We start from the raw sequence: 14,915 nt of genomic DNA, 5'->3' as shown, positions 1-14,915 counted from the left end.
TCACCCGGTAGCTTGGCCTGAAATACAAAGTATGGCAGAAAAAGCAAGAGAATCTCAGCCTCGACATGATGGAAAGAGGGCACTCGCTTTGGAAAGTTGTCCTTTGACCTCCACAGGTATGATATGCCATGTACAGACTTGCATGCACCCACACACACTCACTCACCCTCTCCCTCTCTCTCTGGTTTTAATAAATTAAAAGCTGGGTGGAGATGGCACGTCTTTAATCCCAGCACTTGGGAGGCAGAGGCAGGTGGATCTCTGTGAGTTTGAGGCCAGCCTGGTCTACAGAGTGAGTTCCAGGACAGGCTCCAAAGCTACACAGAGAAACCCTGTCTTGAAAAACTAAAAAACAAAACAAAAAACAAACAAACAAAAATGCTGAATGGCCAACAGTTAGGCAGCAGAAGGATAGGCAGGGCTGGCAGGCAGAGAATAAGTAGGAGGAGGAATCCAGGCTCAAGAGAGGAAAGAGGAGAGAAGAGGATGAGGGAGATGCCCACCAGACAGACATGGAGTAAGACACACAGAATGAAAAAAAGTAAAAAGCCCCGAGGCAAAACATAGATGACGGGAAACAGGTTAAATTAAATTGTAAGAGCTAGTGGGACAAGCCCAAGATAAGATCGAGCATTCGTAACTAAGAATAAGTCTCCGTGTCATGATCTGGGAGCTGGTTGGTGGGCCAAGAGAAAGCCGGTTGCAAGCTATATTCCTTAAAAAAATCTCTTTTAACGATTTACCTCAGAAGCCCTGTTGGGCATACTTCATATTTAAATACTCCATCTATAATTTGCAGACAAACTTTGAGTTTTTTTTTTTAACTTGGTTTTTTAAAAAATAATTTACTTTATTTTATGTGCACTGGTATGAATGTATCAAGTCCCCTGGACTTGGAGTTACAGACACTTGTGAGCTGCCATGTGGGAGCTGGGAATTGAACCTTGGACCTCTGGAAGAACAACAACCAGTGCTCTTACCCACTGAGCCATCTCTCCAGCCCTGAGAGTTAATTTTTAGTACTTTGAAAAATTCTCCCTGAATGTCATTCAGTAATTTTTCTTATAATATTAAAATTTTATACTTGAAATCTGTTAAACCTTTTGGGTGTTCAAACTTTGCTTACACAAAAAGCTAGAAGACTAGGGTACAGTGCCCAGGTTACCATGTACAAATGGGCTGTCGGCCCAGCCCTGCCTCCTAAATGACATTAGTGTTAATGGTTGACAATTTCAGATTAGAGGCCAGTGAGTAGCTCAGTGAAGAAAGGTGTTTGCCACCAAGCTTAGTGACTGGCGTTTGATTCCCACAAGTTGTCCTCTAAGCTCCACACTCTTCATGGCGAGTGTGTGCCTTCCCCTACACACATAAACGTCAAAACACAAGATCCTCTATCAACAGCCAACAGTGCCACGCACAAACAGCTACGGAGATAAGGAGGTCCTCGGATTCTCTGGGTAGTCGGTAGTCGACTGAGAGCTACTCACCTGTCATATAGAAGTCTTTTATAGTCAGCTGAGGAGGAACAAGTGGGTCAGCAAGAAGTTCCTGGTTCACTAGCTGAAAAAAGAAGAGACCAATAATTGGACTGAAAACCTGTTGTGCCAAATACACACCATCAGGAAAACTGCGCACAGGCAAGCTTTTACCTTGGCGAGCTCATTTGCTTGCTGAAAGTAATTAGCTCCTTCAACATCATCATATCGAACAAGATTAGGAGAGACCTCTTCTAGCCGGTTCCTCACTTGATCCAGCGTATCATATGGAAGAGCGAAACCTGCAATCTAAAGAGATCAAATCCATCATGACATACAACTTTAGTACTTAAATATGTCAGAATTAGGGCAGGCCAAGATGATTCAAAACACCTGGTGTCAAGCCTGAAGATCTGAGTTGATCCCTAGGACCCACTCAGTGCAGGGAGAGAATAGGTTCCCTCAGGATGCCCTTTAAACCCCAAATACATGCTGCAGCACACAACCCAACCCAAGACAATAAATACATGTCACTTAGCTTGGCAAGGTGGTGCAGTGTTGTGGACTATTACTTTAATAGGCAGAGATTTGTTTATGTTGTATTTGTTTAATGATGTAAAGATGTGTTGCTTTGCCTGCCTCAGGCACCTAATTGGTCTAATAAAAGCTGAACGGCCAATGGGCAGCAGAGGGGTAGGCAGGGCTAGTGGGCAGAGAGAGTAAGTAAGAGGAGTCTAGGCTCAAGGGAGGAAAGAGGAGAGAAGAGGGAGACGCCAGCCAGGCAGGCAGCCAGCAGCCAGGCAGCCATGGAGTAGGACACACAGAAGGAAAGAAAGGTAAAAACCCTGAGGCAAAACATAGATGAAGAGAAGCAGGTTAAATTAAGTTATAAGAGCTAGTGGGACAAGCCTAAGATAAAGCCAAGCATTCATAACTCAGAATAAGTCTCCGTGTCATGATTTGGGAGCTGGTTGGCGACCCCCCAAAAATCCTGCTACAGGCCGGGCGGTGGTAGCGCACGCCTTTAATCCCAGCACTTGGGAGGCAGAGCCAGGCGGATCTCTGTGAGTTCGAGGCCAGCCTGGGCTACCAAGTGAGTTCCAGGAAAAGGCGCAAAGCTACACAGAGAAACCCTGTCTCAAAAAAAAAAAAAAAAAAAAAAAAATCCTGCTACAGCACAGACCTTTAATCCCAGCACTTGAGAGGCAGAGGCAGGTGGATCTCCGAGTTTGAGGCCAGCCTGGTCTACAGATGGAGTTCCCAAGGCTACATAGAGAAACTCTGTCTTGAGAAAAAAAAAGTCAGGGTTGGGGCTTAGTATGTACATCAGACTGGGCTCCATCTCCAGCACCAAAAGAGGGGGCAAAATAATTTATAATTGTAACTGTGGTGAAATATTACTAAATGGAAAAAAATTCTATTAGTATCTTTGAGCAGTCAAATTTTTTTCTTCTAAAAGCTTTATTTATTTAATTATTGCTTTTTTGTTTAAGTTTTGCCTGTGTACATATCTGTGTACCATGGGCATGCCTGATCTCCAAGGAGACCAGAAAAGTGTATCAAGTCTGCAAAAACAAGTTACAGATCATTGTGAGCCATCATGTTGGTGCTGATAATTAAACCCAGGCCCTCTGGAAGAGCAGCCAGTGCTCTTAACTGCTGAGCCATCTCTCCAATCCAGACAGATTTTTCGAGGTAGCATCAGGTGTGGAATTCAGATGTCAAAAATTCTAATTCATAAGATGTCACCATATAATAGTTTATCTGCAGAGTGTTGCTCCATAGAGAGAGAGAGTACTTAGCAAGTGTATGGTTCTGAGTAAAGGAATACAGAGATGATGCTAGGCTACATATCAATGCTGGTTTTAATTCTCCCTTCTCTGAAGGCTTTTTTCTCCTACTCTACCAGGTTATGCAAACCCTCCCTCATTTTAGAGAAAAACTTTCCATGACTTTGAAAATCACTTTAACAAGCTAGCACGTCCAGCATCCCCTAAGCAACATCACTAAGCCATGTCTTAATGAATGAACATGTGGCTCAGTGGCAAAGCTCCTGCCTGGTATCTGTTGAGGCCCTGGGTCTATCTCCAGCACTATAAATTATAGACAGGAATTTATTGAACTCAGGACCTCATGCATGCTAAGCAGGCACTCTACCAACGGAGCTACATTCCCAGATACTTACTTAATGAATATTAATGAATAAAAAAGACTTCAAAGAAACGCCTCAAAAACAATACCTCCGAGAGAGCTCTTATGATTTTCCAGTCTTCTCTTGCCAAGCCAGGAGGGGTCACTGCTACTTTGGTTTGCTGGGCTCTACCCTCAGTATTGACGTAAGTGGCAGACTTTTCTGTGTAAGCAGCCCCTGGGAGAATAACATCAGCTATGGGAGCACCAACATCACCATGATGTCCTGTGAGGAGAAAAACGGGGAACCACATTTTAGTAAAAACTAGATTAATACATAGATTAATACTACTAAAAAGTAGTGGCACACAGCCGTAACCTCAGTATCTGGGGGCCAAGGCAGGAGAATCTTCAGATCAGCATGAGTGACACAGTAATACCTCAAACCCCCACCACCACCACCCCAACACACACTGGTTACCCTGTATGTGAAGACAGCATCTTCCTTTTTTTTTTTTTATTCTTTTTTTAAAAATTTATTTATTTTTTAATGCCGAATGCCGTTTATTGAAGGAGGGAGGAGGTCTTAAATACAGGCTTACAGCACAATGGGAGGACCCCGGAGGGCAGAAGTTCGCTACCTTGTTTTACAATCTTGCATCTAAGCTGTTAACACCCATTATGCAAGATACACAGACAAGGATCTTCCCTTAAGCATTCAGGAAGGTGGAACCCGGCAGGGAATTAGCATAGGGAGGATATCAAGGTCAAGGTCTGCAAGCAAGGCAACAGTTACCAAAAACGGGGGTCAGGGCCCTAAAGGTCCCCCTTTTACTAAAAAATGAGCTTCTGACTTGGGTTGTGTGGGACGTCAGCAGGTCACCTTACCCGTCATGGAGACGCCTGCCCAGGCCACACAGGCGCTCTGTCTTAGGTTGGTGAGCGCCCCCCAGGCATTACCCATCTCTGAATACTCATTATCATACAGGCTCAATTGTGTGTGAGCCAGCATCCTCCTTTTTAAATCTCATTTTTATTTTTGCAATTCTGAACATCAAACCACCCCAACCAAACTATTTACCACTGAACTACACTCTGGTTTTGTTTGTTTGTTTGTTTGTTTGTTTTTGAGACAGGGTTTCTCTGTATAGCCCTGGCTGTCCTGGAACTCACTCTAGAGGCCACGCTGGTCACAAACTCACAGAGATCCTCCTGCCTCTGCCTCCTGAGTGCTGGTATTAAAGGTGTGCGCTACCATGAATGACCACTTTCATATGTTTAAAATGAGAATAAGAGTGTAGTTCAAGTTGAGTGATGGCAGTGCACACCTGTAATTGCAGCACTCAGGAGGCAGAGGCAGGCAGATCTCCAAGTTCAAGGCCAGCCTGGTCTACAAAGTGAGTTCCAGGACTGCCAGGGCTACACAGAGAAAAACCCTGTCTCAAAAAAACAAACAAATCCAAAAACCTATTAAGACAATACATATTATACTAGCTGGATATGGTTGTGCTTGCCTATAATCTCATCACTTAGGAGGCAGAAGCAGAGGATCAGAAGATCAAGGTCATTCTCAGCTCTGTATTGAGATAGAGGCCAATCTGAGCTACATGAGACCTTGTTTCAAAACAACAACAACAACAAAAAAACCTATAAAAATATTTTGAACTATTAAAGTTCTTTTCTTTAATAATACATAATAATAGTTATTATTATTATTATTATTAAGTAATAATGCTAAATATCCTGATAGAGTCCTGTGTTGTCCTGGCTGATCTCAAACTTGCATTGTTCCTGCCTCAGCTTCCTGGAGACCAGAGCTACTACTATTTAACATTCCTCTTTATGAGTGAGCCCACTTCAGCCATTCCTGTTACTGAGCATTCAGGCTATCACTACTACATGTTATTAAGTCATTTCAGGCAAGAAATCTTTTTTTTAATTGTTAAAAAATTATTTTGTGGGGCTGGAGAGATGGCTCAGAGGTTAAGAGAACCGACTGCTCTTCCAGAGGTCCTGAGTTCAATTCCCAGCAACCACATGGTAGCTCACAACCATCTGTAATGGGATCTGGCGCCCTCCTCTGTATACATAATAAATAAATAAATCTTTAAAAAGAAATTATTTTGTGTATGGGTCTTTTGTCTGCGTGTGTATCTGTGCACCACATACATGCCTGGTGCCCTGAGGTCATAAGAGGGTGTTGGAGCCCCTGGACTGGAGTTACAGACACTCAGGAGCTGCCATGCTGGTACCTGAAATGGAATCTAGGCTATCTAAGGAGCAGCCAATGGCCGTGACTGCGGATCCTATCTCCAGCCTGGCAGGTACAGTGTGTGTTAGCAATGTCAAATACAGTAACACCTATGATGGTTTTTTAAGGACTGCTTCAAACTCGCGCCATCTCATCTCATCCTCACTGGGCTGGGACACAGGCATATGCCACCCCTCTATATAACAAACAAATTTTGTTCATTTTGACTTCTAAAATACGGTTTATTATAAAAAATTTGCAAATAAAAAAAAGTCACATACTCAGATTAATCAGACCCAAAGTCTATACATTTCAATAAACTTCTATACAGTTACAACAGTCACTCAAATGGAAACTGTGTATCAATAGCTTAATATATACCATGTATGGCTGTCATGTCTGGTGCCATGGTGCTACTTGCCTTGGTAAATAATGAAACAATCCTTTGGCAGGTCCTGCCGAGTGATACAGCCGCCATCTGCTCCCAGAAGAAAGAGCAGTTTGGGAGGGTTCTTCCTAATGGCGTCTACCCCCGGTTTATAGCCAAGGTCCAGCGCAGCTACCTGGCTTGCAATCCTATAAAACAGTTATGGAATTTCAAATACATGCAGCAATTTTTTTTCCCAAAACAGGGTTTCTCTGTGTAACAGTCCTAAGTGGGATCAAAGGTGTGCGCTGCCGCCACCCCACCTCTTCTTTCTTTTCCTGTGCTTTAGGAGATTGAACCTCGAGTCTTGTACTGTCACCGTGAGCTACTCTTCCTTCCCCTGACAGTCTTTTCATGAAACAATGTGCCATGGAGGAATTATGGAAATTTGAAGCCAACTGTAAATGGCTGAAGTTGAACACAGTGAGACAGAAAACAGCAGAAATCAAACATTAGAACAAAGCCACAGGACTGTGCAAATCAAAAGGGAGCTCAGTGTGGTGGCATATCACATAATCCCAGCTAAGGCAGGAGGACCCTCAGGAAGATGTTCAGTCTGAGCTGCAGTCAATGCAAGGTTAGTCTGGATTGCATAGCAAGATCCTATCTCAAAGAAAGAAAAAAAAGTAAAAGGGAGAAATTTAAAACCACTGATAAAACAGTAATTCATGTGGGGATGATGCTGGTAATGCCAGCTACACCAGGGTCAGAGCTGTGAAGAGAGCTTCAAGCTTGAGGTCAACCTGCTGGGGCACCACAGCCAACTCAGGGCTATCTGGACATACATAAAGAACCTGCCGCTGGGCAGTGGTGGCCCCCCCCCCCCTTTAATCCCAGCACTCGGGAGGCAGAGGCAGGTGGATCTCTGTGAGTTCAAGGCCAGCCTGGTCTACAGAGCGAGTTCCAGGACAGCCAGAACTGTTTCACAGAGAAAAACCCTGTTTCGAAAAAGCAAAAAAAAAAAAAAAAAAAAAAAAAAAGAAAAGAAAAGAAGAGAAAAGAAAAGAAAAGGGTGGGGTGACTTCGGGCATGGTAGCGCATGCCTTTAATCCCAGCATTTAGGAAGCAGAGGCTGTTGGATCTCTGAGTTCCAGATCAGCCTGATCTACACAGCAAGTTCCAGGCCAGACAGAGCCACACAATGAGACCTTTTCTCAACATCAAAAGAAAAACACACACACACACACACACACACACAGGGTGGGGGTGTGAAGCCATTACTACACAGAATACCAAGACACACAGACTGGATATGCCTTTATGGAACTGGTTCCGTGAAAAGATCTCCTGAAGAGGCTCTGAAACAGTAGAAGCATGCAAACCGGGTCTAGTCAGTCCAGCACTTCTGCTCTCACAACCGAAGGAGGGAGCTAACAAGGAAACTAGCCATTGCAACTGGACAGGTGGGCACTTGACACCACTAAGCCACACCCTAGTCACTCAGTGAATTATTTACAAGTTGTTAGGGACTACCATCAGCGTACATGTTAAAAAAAGAAAGTGCTATATATTATTATAGTAAATAACTATTAACGTCTTTGTTTTATTTTGGGTTTTTTTCTTGTCTTACTGATTTTTCTTTTTCTTTTCTTTTTTTTTTTTTTGAGAGAGAGAGAGAAAGAACATGAAGTTAAGTGAGTATCGAAGTGGGGAGGACCTGGTAGGAGTTGGGGGAGAGGGAAGAATATAATCAAAATATATAGTATGAAATTCTTTTTGGTTTGGGGTTTTTTGTTTTGTTTTTTGAGACAGGGTTTCTCTGTGTAACAGCCATGGCTGTCCTGGAACTTGCTCTGTAGACCAGGCTGTCACAGAGATCTGTCTCCTCACCCTAACCCTAACTCTAACCCTGGGTGCTGGGATTAAAGGCGTGTGCCACCATGCCCTGCTGAAATTTTTTTTTTTTTTTTTGCAGAAAATAGTTCATAAAGGATTTCCAATTATAGGTGAAAATTCTTATTTGGTAATAAGAGTAAGTAAAATCAGAACACAAAATTTATAGTCAAATTATGATTTCAACTATATAACTAGAAACAATACAGGGAAAAAAGACTAAAAGGAAAGGAACTAAAATAGCGATAAGAATTATTTTCAGATCATGAAATAATTTCATTTTCACACTTTGTCCTCTTTCAGCTTTCTTAAAATAAATTAGCATACCGGATATTTATAAAAAAAAATCTCTTTAGCTAAATTCTCATATTAGATTATATTTTTATCATTTAATCAAAGTCAGAGGACTCACTGTAATTTTGTTTGTTTGTTTTTTGAGACAGGGTTTCTCTGTGTAGCCCTGGCCGTCCTGGATCTCACTCTGTAGACCAGGTTAGCCTGGAACTCACAGAGATCTACCTGCCTCTGCTTCCCGAGTACTGGGATTAAAGGCGTGCGCCACCACTGCCTGGGAAGTTTTTTTGGTTTTGTTGTTTGTTTGTAATACAAGATCTCATTCATCCCACCGTGCAGTGGACGATGACTTGAACAGGTGGAGTTACAGGTGTGTATCACATGTCCTCTTATGTGGTACTGGGGAACAAATCCGGACTTCCTGCATGCCAGCTCAAGCTCTACCGACACAGCCTCACACTTTAAATTACTTTTTTGGTCACCACACAAATAAAGTTTCCTTTTATCCACCCTCTCCTCTGCCCCCATTGTTCCCTACTCCATAAATTGTTACTGTTACTTACTAACTTACATTTTTTTTTAAACGAAACATGTTACATCTCATATCTGCAATGGGAATAATGTTTCTGAAGGCTGCTTGTCCACATAAGCATCACACAGACACTCACTGGGATTTTCTAGTATGTAACACAGTGGACAAACCTGTGCAGAATATTCATAACTTTCCAGTCCCCAGACACACCGCTCGTCACCCGAACCGTTTGTGCAATGCTGGATGCGGCTGCGAGGACTGCTGCTCCGTCACGTCTCTGCAGTGCAGAACTGCCTAGAACCACCATCGGTTTCTTAGCGTCCTTTAGGACCTATCCAAAAAAAAAAAAAAAAAAAGAGCTGTGACCTTAAAACATTGCAATCTAAGCTAAACAATTTAACCACATTTGCATCTATGTGTTCTTCCAAGTTTGGGAACCTAACATGAAGAATCATTAATTTACTTAACAACATCTGAGTTAATAAAAACATCTTGCCAATGTTACTGTGAAAAAGTTCAATATCACATAGTACAGATTTTATACAGTAAGCCTTGGGATGACCATCCTAGCCAAGTATCCTTTGGCTGGAAAGACTATGGTAGGTCCCTACAACCTGGAGAGTGTCTCTCTAATACCCAAATGGTACTGACGACCCAGGTGTGACAACACCTGCCTGTAATCTCAGCACTTGGGAAGCAGATGTAAAAGGATCATTAGGTTTGAGGCCAGCCTGATCTACATAATGGATTCCAAGCCAGCCAGGGCTACAAACAAACAGACTGCAAATGTCAAGACACAAAAAGAAACGATGCTCAAGTGTCACTGAGACCCAGACACAGGAGAAGGCAGGAGAGCAGCAGAGCTCTCCTAAAGCAGCCAAGACTGCTGCACACAGTGCGGGAGTGAGTCTCCAGAGCACAGGAAACCACAGGCTTGCCGGAGATGGAAAGAAGGGAAACTGAAGAACAAGCAGCTCACACGATAGAAAAAACAACAAAACAGCCAGGCGGTGGGGGAGCACACCTTTAGTCCCAGCACTCGGGAGGCAGAGGCAGGTGGATCTCTGTGAGTCCAAGGCCAGCCTGGTGTCTACAGAGTGAGTTCCAGGATAGTCGGAACTGTTACACTGAGAAACCCCATCTCAAAAAACAACAAACAAAACACAATAAATTAAAGGAGCTAGAGAGATGGCTCAGGACTTGGAGAGGAGCAAGAACCCAGCACCCACATGGCAGCTCACAACCATCTGTAACTCTGGTTCCAGGGGATTCAGTGCCCGCTTCTGATCTCTCTAGGCACCAGGCTAGCAAGTAGTAGATATACATGTAGGCAGGCAAAATACTTATACATATAAAACAAAAATAAATAAATCTAAGAGAAAGAATAATAATAATTAAAAGGCAGAGCTGGAGAGATGGCTCAGCAGTTAAGAGCCGGGCTGCTCTTCCAGAGGACTTGGGTTCAATTCCCAGCACCCACATGGCAGCTCATACCTGTCTGTAACTCCAGTTTTAGAGGATCTGGAACTCTCACACAGACATACAAGCAGGCAAAACACCAATGCACATAAAAATAGATAAACTTTAAGAAACTAATAATCAAAACCCAGCAACAGTAGATATGTAAAACTCAAAAGCACCTGGCTGAATGGATGGCTCCCCGAAGCGATGTCTTGCAGAACTTTAGGAGAGTCCCCTAGATGGTCGTATCTGTAAGTGAGGTCCACCGGACTACCTATGAGAGCCACTTTTAAGTCATTATGAAGCCAGCTGAAACAAAAACAATTTTTGGAGCCAAATAAGCACAGCCCTTGGTCTCAACAATTCTAAGTACTACCTCTATTTACAGTCAAAATGTCAAAAGCGCAAAACAACTCACAGACTATTTAATCTTAACAGATATAATTTCATGTGTACCTTTCAAAGTAAGAGCGTTATAAAAATGTACAAATAATTCAGAAAACAGATTTGTTGTGTAGAATCCTGAGTACAAGTCCAATGTAAACAATGTGGGTTACATTTCACAGCACTTGTATGGCAGTTAGTTACTTCTCAAACATTCATGAAAACAAACTCATTCATTTGCTCTTTACAGCAGAGTCCTATGGCGCGTGGAAACTCTAACGCTTGTGTAAAACAATGCTCATTCACCCACCGGTTACCCTTGGGTAGTAACTCCCTCTTTCACTCTCTCTCTGCCTTTCCCAGATTAGATAATAAACTGTACGTCCGCCCTACTGAACGTGTCTACAACACAAGAGAGACAGACAGTGGGGGAGGGGTTCTCCAAAACCACCAGCCTGTGCTACACAAGGGAAGTAAGGGGGTGACATGCCATGACATTAACTGCAAGGTGTGACTCCAGAAGGACGCTGGACCAGAGGGAAACCGCTCTAACACGGAACAAGGCACCCTGTATCCACGGAAAAGCCCTGAGTGTAAGTAAGCCCTACCACCAGAAGACAAAGTGAACAAAGAGGGTGGTGACACGCTGCAGGGTAGCACCTGCCAATCAATTCAGTTCTTGGGCCTCACATGATGGAAGGAGGGAACTAACTCCCGAAAGCTGTCCTTCGATGATCACATGTGCACCGTACCGTAGCACATCCATGCCCACACACATATACACACATAAAGTTCAAACAAACAAACATGCCTGTAACTCATGAGGAGAGGAAGAAGCTGAAGGGTCAGTTCAAGCTCAACCTTAATTTCATTCAAAGTTCAATGTCAGTCTTGACTACATCATGAAACCTTGTTTTTTTTTTTTTTTTGTTTGTTTGTTTTTTTTAAAGGGGGTCTGGAGAGATGGCTTAGAGGTTAAGAGCACTGGCTTCTATTCCCAGAGTTCAATTCCCAGCAACCACACGGTGGCTCATAACCATCTATACTGAGATCTGGTGCCCTCTTCTGGCATTCAGGAATATATGCAGGCAGAACACTGTATATGTAATTAATAAACAAATTAAAAGACCATTTTATTTTAAAAAAGGGGGGAGGCTAGAGAGATGGCTCAGTGGTTAAGAACACTGGCTGTTTTTCCAAAGGTTCAGTACCAGATGGTGGCTCACGTCCATCTATAATGGGATCTGGTGCCCTCTTCTATAACGCAGGCATACATGCAAGTGGAGTACTTGTACATTTAAAAAAAAAAAAAGGAGCCAGGCAGTGGTGGCACACACCTTTAATCCCAGCACTCTGGAGGCAGAGGTAGGCCAATCTGGTCTTCAGAGTGAGTTCCAGAACAGCCAGGGCTATATACACACACACACACACACACACACACACACACCAAAAACAAACAAACAAACAAAAAACCCGTCTCAAAAAAACAAAACAAAAATAAATTAATTAATTAAAATAAAAAGTACAGGACCAGGTGTGGTAGCACCTGTCTATAATCTCAGCACTTGAGGTAAAGGCAGGAAGATTAGGAGTTCAAGGTTCACTCTGACGCACAGTGAGCTTGAAGCTAGCCTGGGCCACATGAGACTCTGTCTCTCTAAACAGGAAGCCAGGTGGGGTAGTACATGTCTTTAATCCCAGCATTCAAGAGGCAAGCTGATCTCTGTGAGTTCTAAGCCACCCTGGCCTATACAGTGAGTTCCAGGACAGTTCAACTCAAAAAAAAAAAAAAAAAAATCCTAACAAAATAAATTGGCAGGGTAGAATGAATCTGTCAGGAGTTTTCCTCTAGAATAACTACAACTAACACTTAGGAAGAACTACCTAAAACATAGTGACATACATAAACAAAAACAATCTCATATTTTTAAAACTCTTACCACACGAGCATTACATTACTCACCTCTTTCGAATTCTAGCATTAAATAGCGGTGCCTCAAAACGTGGATTTGTGCCAATTAGAAGAACAACATCTGCCTCTTCCACCCCAGCAATCGTAGTATTGAGAAGATAATTGGAACGTAAATCTGTGCTAAAGGATAATATATGACTCAAGTTTAAGAAGGTAAGAAACAATAACAACATAAAACCCTGCAGTAAACTTAATACACGCTAAAATACATACACAAAGCTAATACATGCTAAGAACCCACAGACTACTCTCTCCTCGTAAATCCCAGGGCACTCTCACACAAACATTTTCACAAAGCATGCCTGACTTTTCTTTTGTTTACGAGACAAGGTCTCACTTTACAGCCCAAGCTGGCCTTGGACTTGAGCAATCCTTCTCTCAGCCCTCCAAGTGCTTTAGATCACCACCCGAGCCACCATCCCAGGCAGGTGTGTCTGCCTGAAATCAAACTTACATATTTATTAATGGCTATATTCTCCTACAACTTTACCTTCTTATTAGCATGTGTTCATTACACACATGGGTGTGGAATCCCATTTTCATCCACGTGAAAAGTGTAATCTGGGCACACTCACCACTCACTACCCTCTCAAGCTGCTCTCCCACTTCTGCTAATCTCTTCTTAAACAGCCCCTCTCTACTTCCACGCTGTCTGATTTTGATTTATATGTGAAAGTACATTGGTGTGATAGAGAACCATAGTGTGTCAGAAATTGAACACTGCTGTTACAGATGTGGCTGTTTTCTGTAACTAACTGATGATAGAGTACAAACGCACCCATCTTTAATCCAAGCACCTGGGAGGTAAAGACAGACAGTTCCTCTGTGACACAGAGTTCAAGGCCAGCCTGGGATACACGAGACCCAAAACCAAAATAAAACCAAAAGCAGCAGCCTGGAGCCCAGCGTCTTGCTTCTCACCCAGCTCCTTCCGTGGGGAAGATCTCTTCAGTGCACAAGTTTTCAGAGTCTACTTTATTAAGCAAATCTTTCAGAGCGACTAAGGCTTCAGCATCCACCAAGCCACCTGCAATTGCTGCCACATCCTTGCCTTGAAAGCTCTGCAACTAGAAACAGACAAAAAGAGCATCACTAAGAAACCTAGAGTCATCAAAGACCATAACTGCTCATAAAATAAAAAGTCATTTTCAAGTATCAAAAGAGAACTAAACATGGGGACACATTAGTCACCTTTCCTGGATAGGTGTAGCTACCACCCCCATCCAAGGCGCTTCTCTTTACAGCGAATGGAAAGAAGAACCGAAACTGGACACAATGCAGCAGCGATCAACAGATCAAGGGGACCCAGCCACAACAGATGTATCTACAGGTCAGGGAACACCATGGAAAGGGCAGAAAGATTCTGTTCGTTTGTTTGTTTTTTAAGACAGGGTTCCTCTGTGTAGCCCCGGCTGTTCTGGAACTTGCTCTGCAGACCAGGGTGGTCTCGAACTCAAGAGGTTGACTTACCTCTTCCTCCCAAGTGCTGGGATTGAAGGCGCTTGCCACCACGCCCAGTTTATGACTAAAATATATTGTATGAACATTTTTTTCAACAAAAAAAGAAAAAGGCTATCAACTTGAGAGTGGGAGGGGAATGTGAAGGATTTGAAGAAGGGTGACAGGGAGGACCTGGAGGGAGGAAACAGGGAAGTGATGCAATTCTATTTCAATTAAAAACATTTTAAAAAATGAAAAAAGGGGAGCAAATATAAAACATGAATTTAAAAGGACACTGCTGTCAAAAATGTTAGCAAATAATAGAATTTTAACCTTTTCTTTTGCTGGTGGATCAAATTAATTAGCATATGATTGTTGAAATAACTTATAAGTTCTCAATTTAATATATTTTGGGTTTAAATGCAATGAACCATTTAATTGTATTTGTTCCTAATAAATTTATTCCTAACAGTTCTTGTCACTGAAGCAGATTATAAGCCTTTTTTTTTTTAAAGAAGGTTTATTTATTATGTATACAGTGTTCTGCCTGCATGCCAGAAGAGGGCACCAGATCTCATTATAGATGGTTGTAAGCCACTATGTGGTTGCTGGGAATTGAACTCAGGACCTCTAGAAGAATAGCCAGTGCTCTTAACCTCTGAGCCATCTCTCCAGCCCCCAGATTATATGCTTTATATACATATTTTTGGACATAG

At 42.6% G+C, this 14,915-nt stretch overlaps 1 protein-coding gene across 1 annotated transcript in view; it reads right to left on the bottom strand.

Moving 5' to 3' along the window:
- Ndufs1 (NADH:ubiquinone oxidoreductase core subunit S1) overlaps positions 1-14,915 on the bottom strand; it is a 34,914-nt gene that overhangs the window by 1,068 nt on the left and 18,931 nt on the right. The window contains exons 11-18 of the mRNA XM_006975009.4: positions 13,681-13,826; positions 12,751-12,879; positions 10,583-10,712; positions 9,113-9,273; positions 6,278-6,432; positions 3,716-3,891; positions 1,650-1,784; positions 1,488-1,560 (exon numbers count right to left, since the gene is read on the bottom strand). Of these exons, the coding sequence (XP_006975071.2) occupies positions 1,488-1,560; positions 1,650-1,784; positions 3,716-3,891; positions 6,278-6,432; positions 9,113-9,273; positions 10,583-10,712; positions 12,751-12,879; positions 13,681-13,826 (1,105 nt within the window). The remainder of the gene's footprint in view (positions 1-1,487; positions 1,561-1,649; positions 1,785-3,715; positions 3,892-6,277; positions 6,433-9,112; positions 9,274-10,582; positions 10,713-12,750; positions 12,880-13,680; positions 13,827-14,915) is intronic.

The sequence above is a fragment of the Peromyscus maniculatus genome, chromosome 13 (genome assembly GCF_049852395.1).
Source record: "Peromyscus maniculatus bairdii isolate BWxNUB_F1_BW_parent chromosome 13, HU_Pman_BW_mat_3.1, whole genome shotgun sequence".
Classification (NCBI taxonomy): domain Eukaryota; kingdom Metazoa; phylum Chordata; class Mammalia; order Rodentia; family Cricetidae; genus Peromyscus; species Peromyscus maniculatus.
This window is presented reverse-complemented; position numbering and strand designations above follow the sequence as displayed.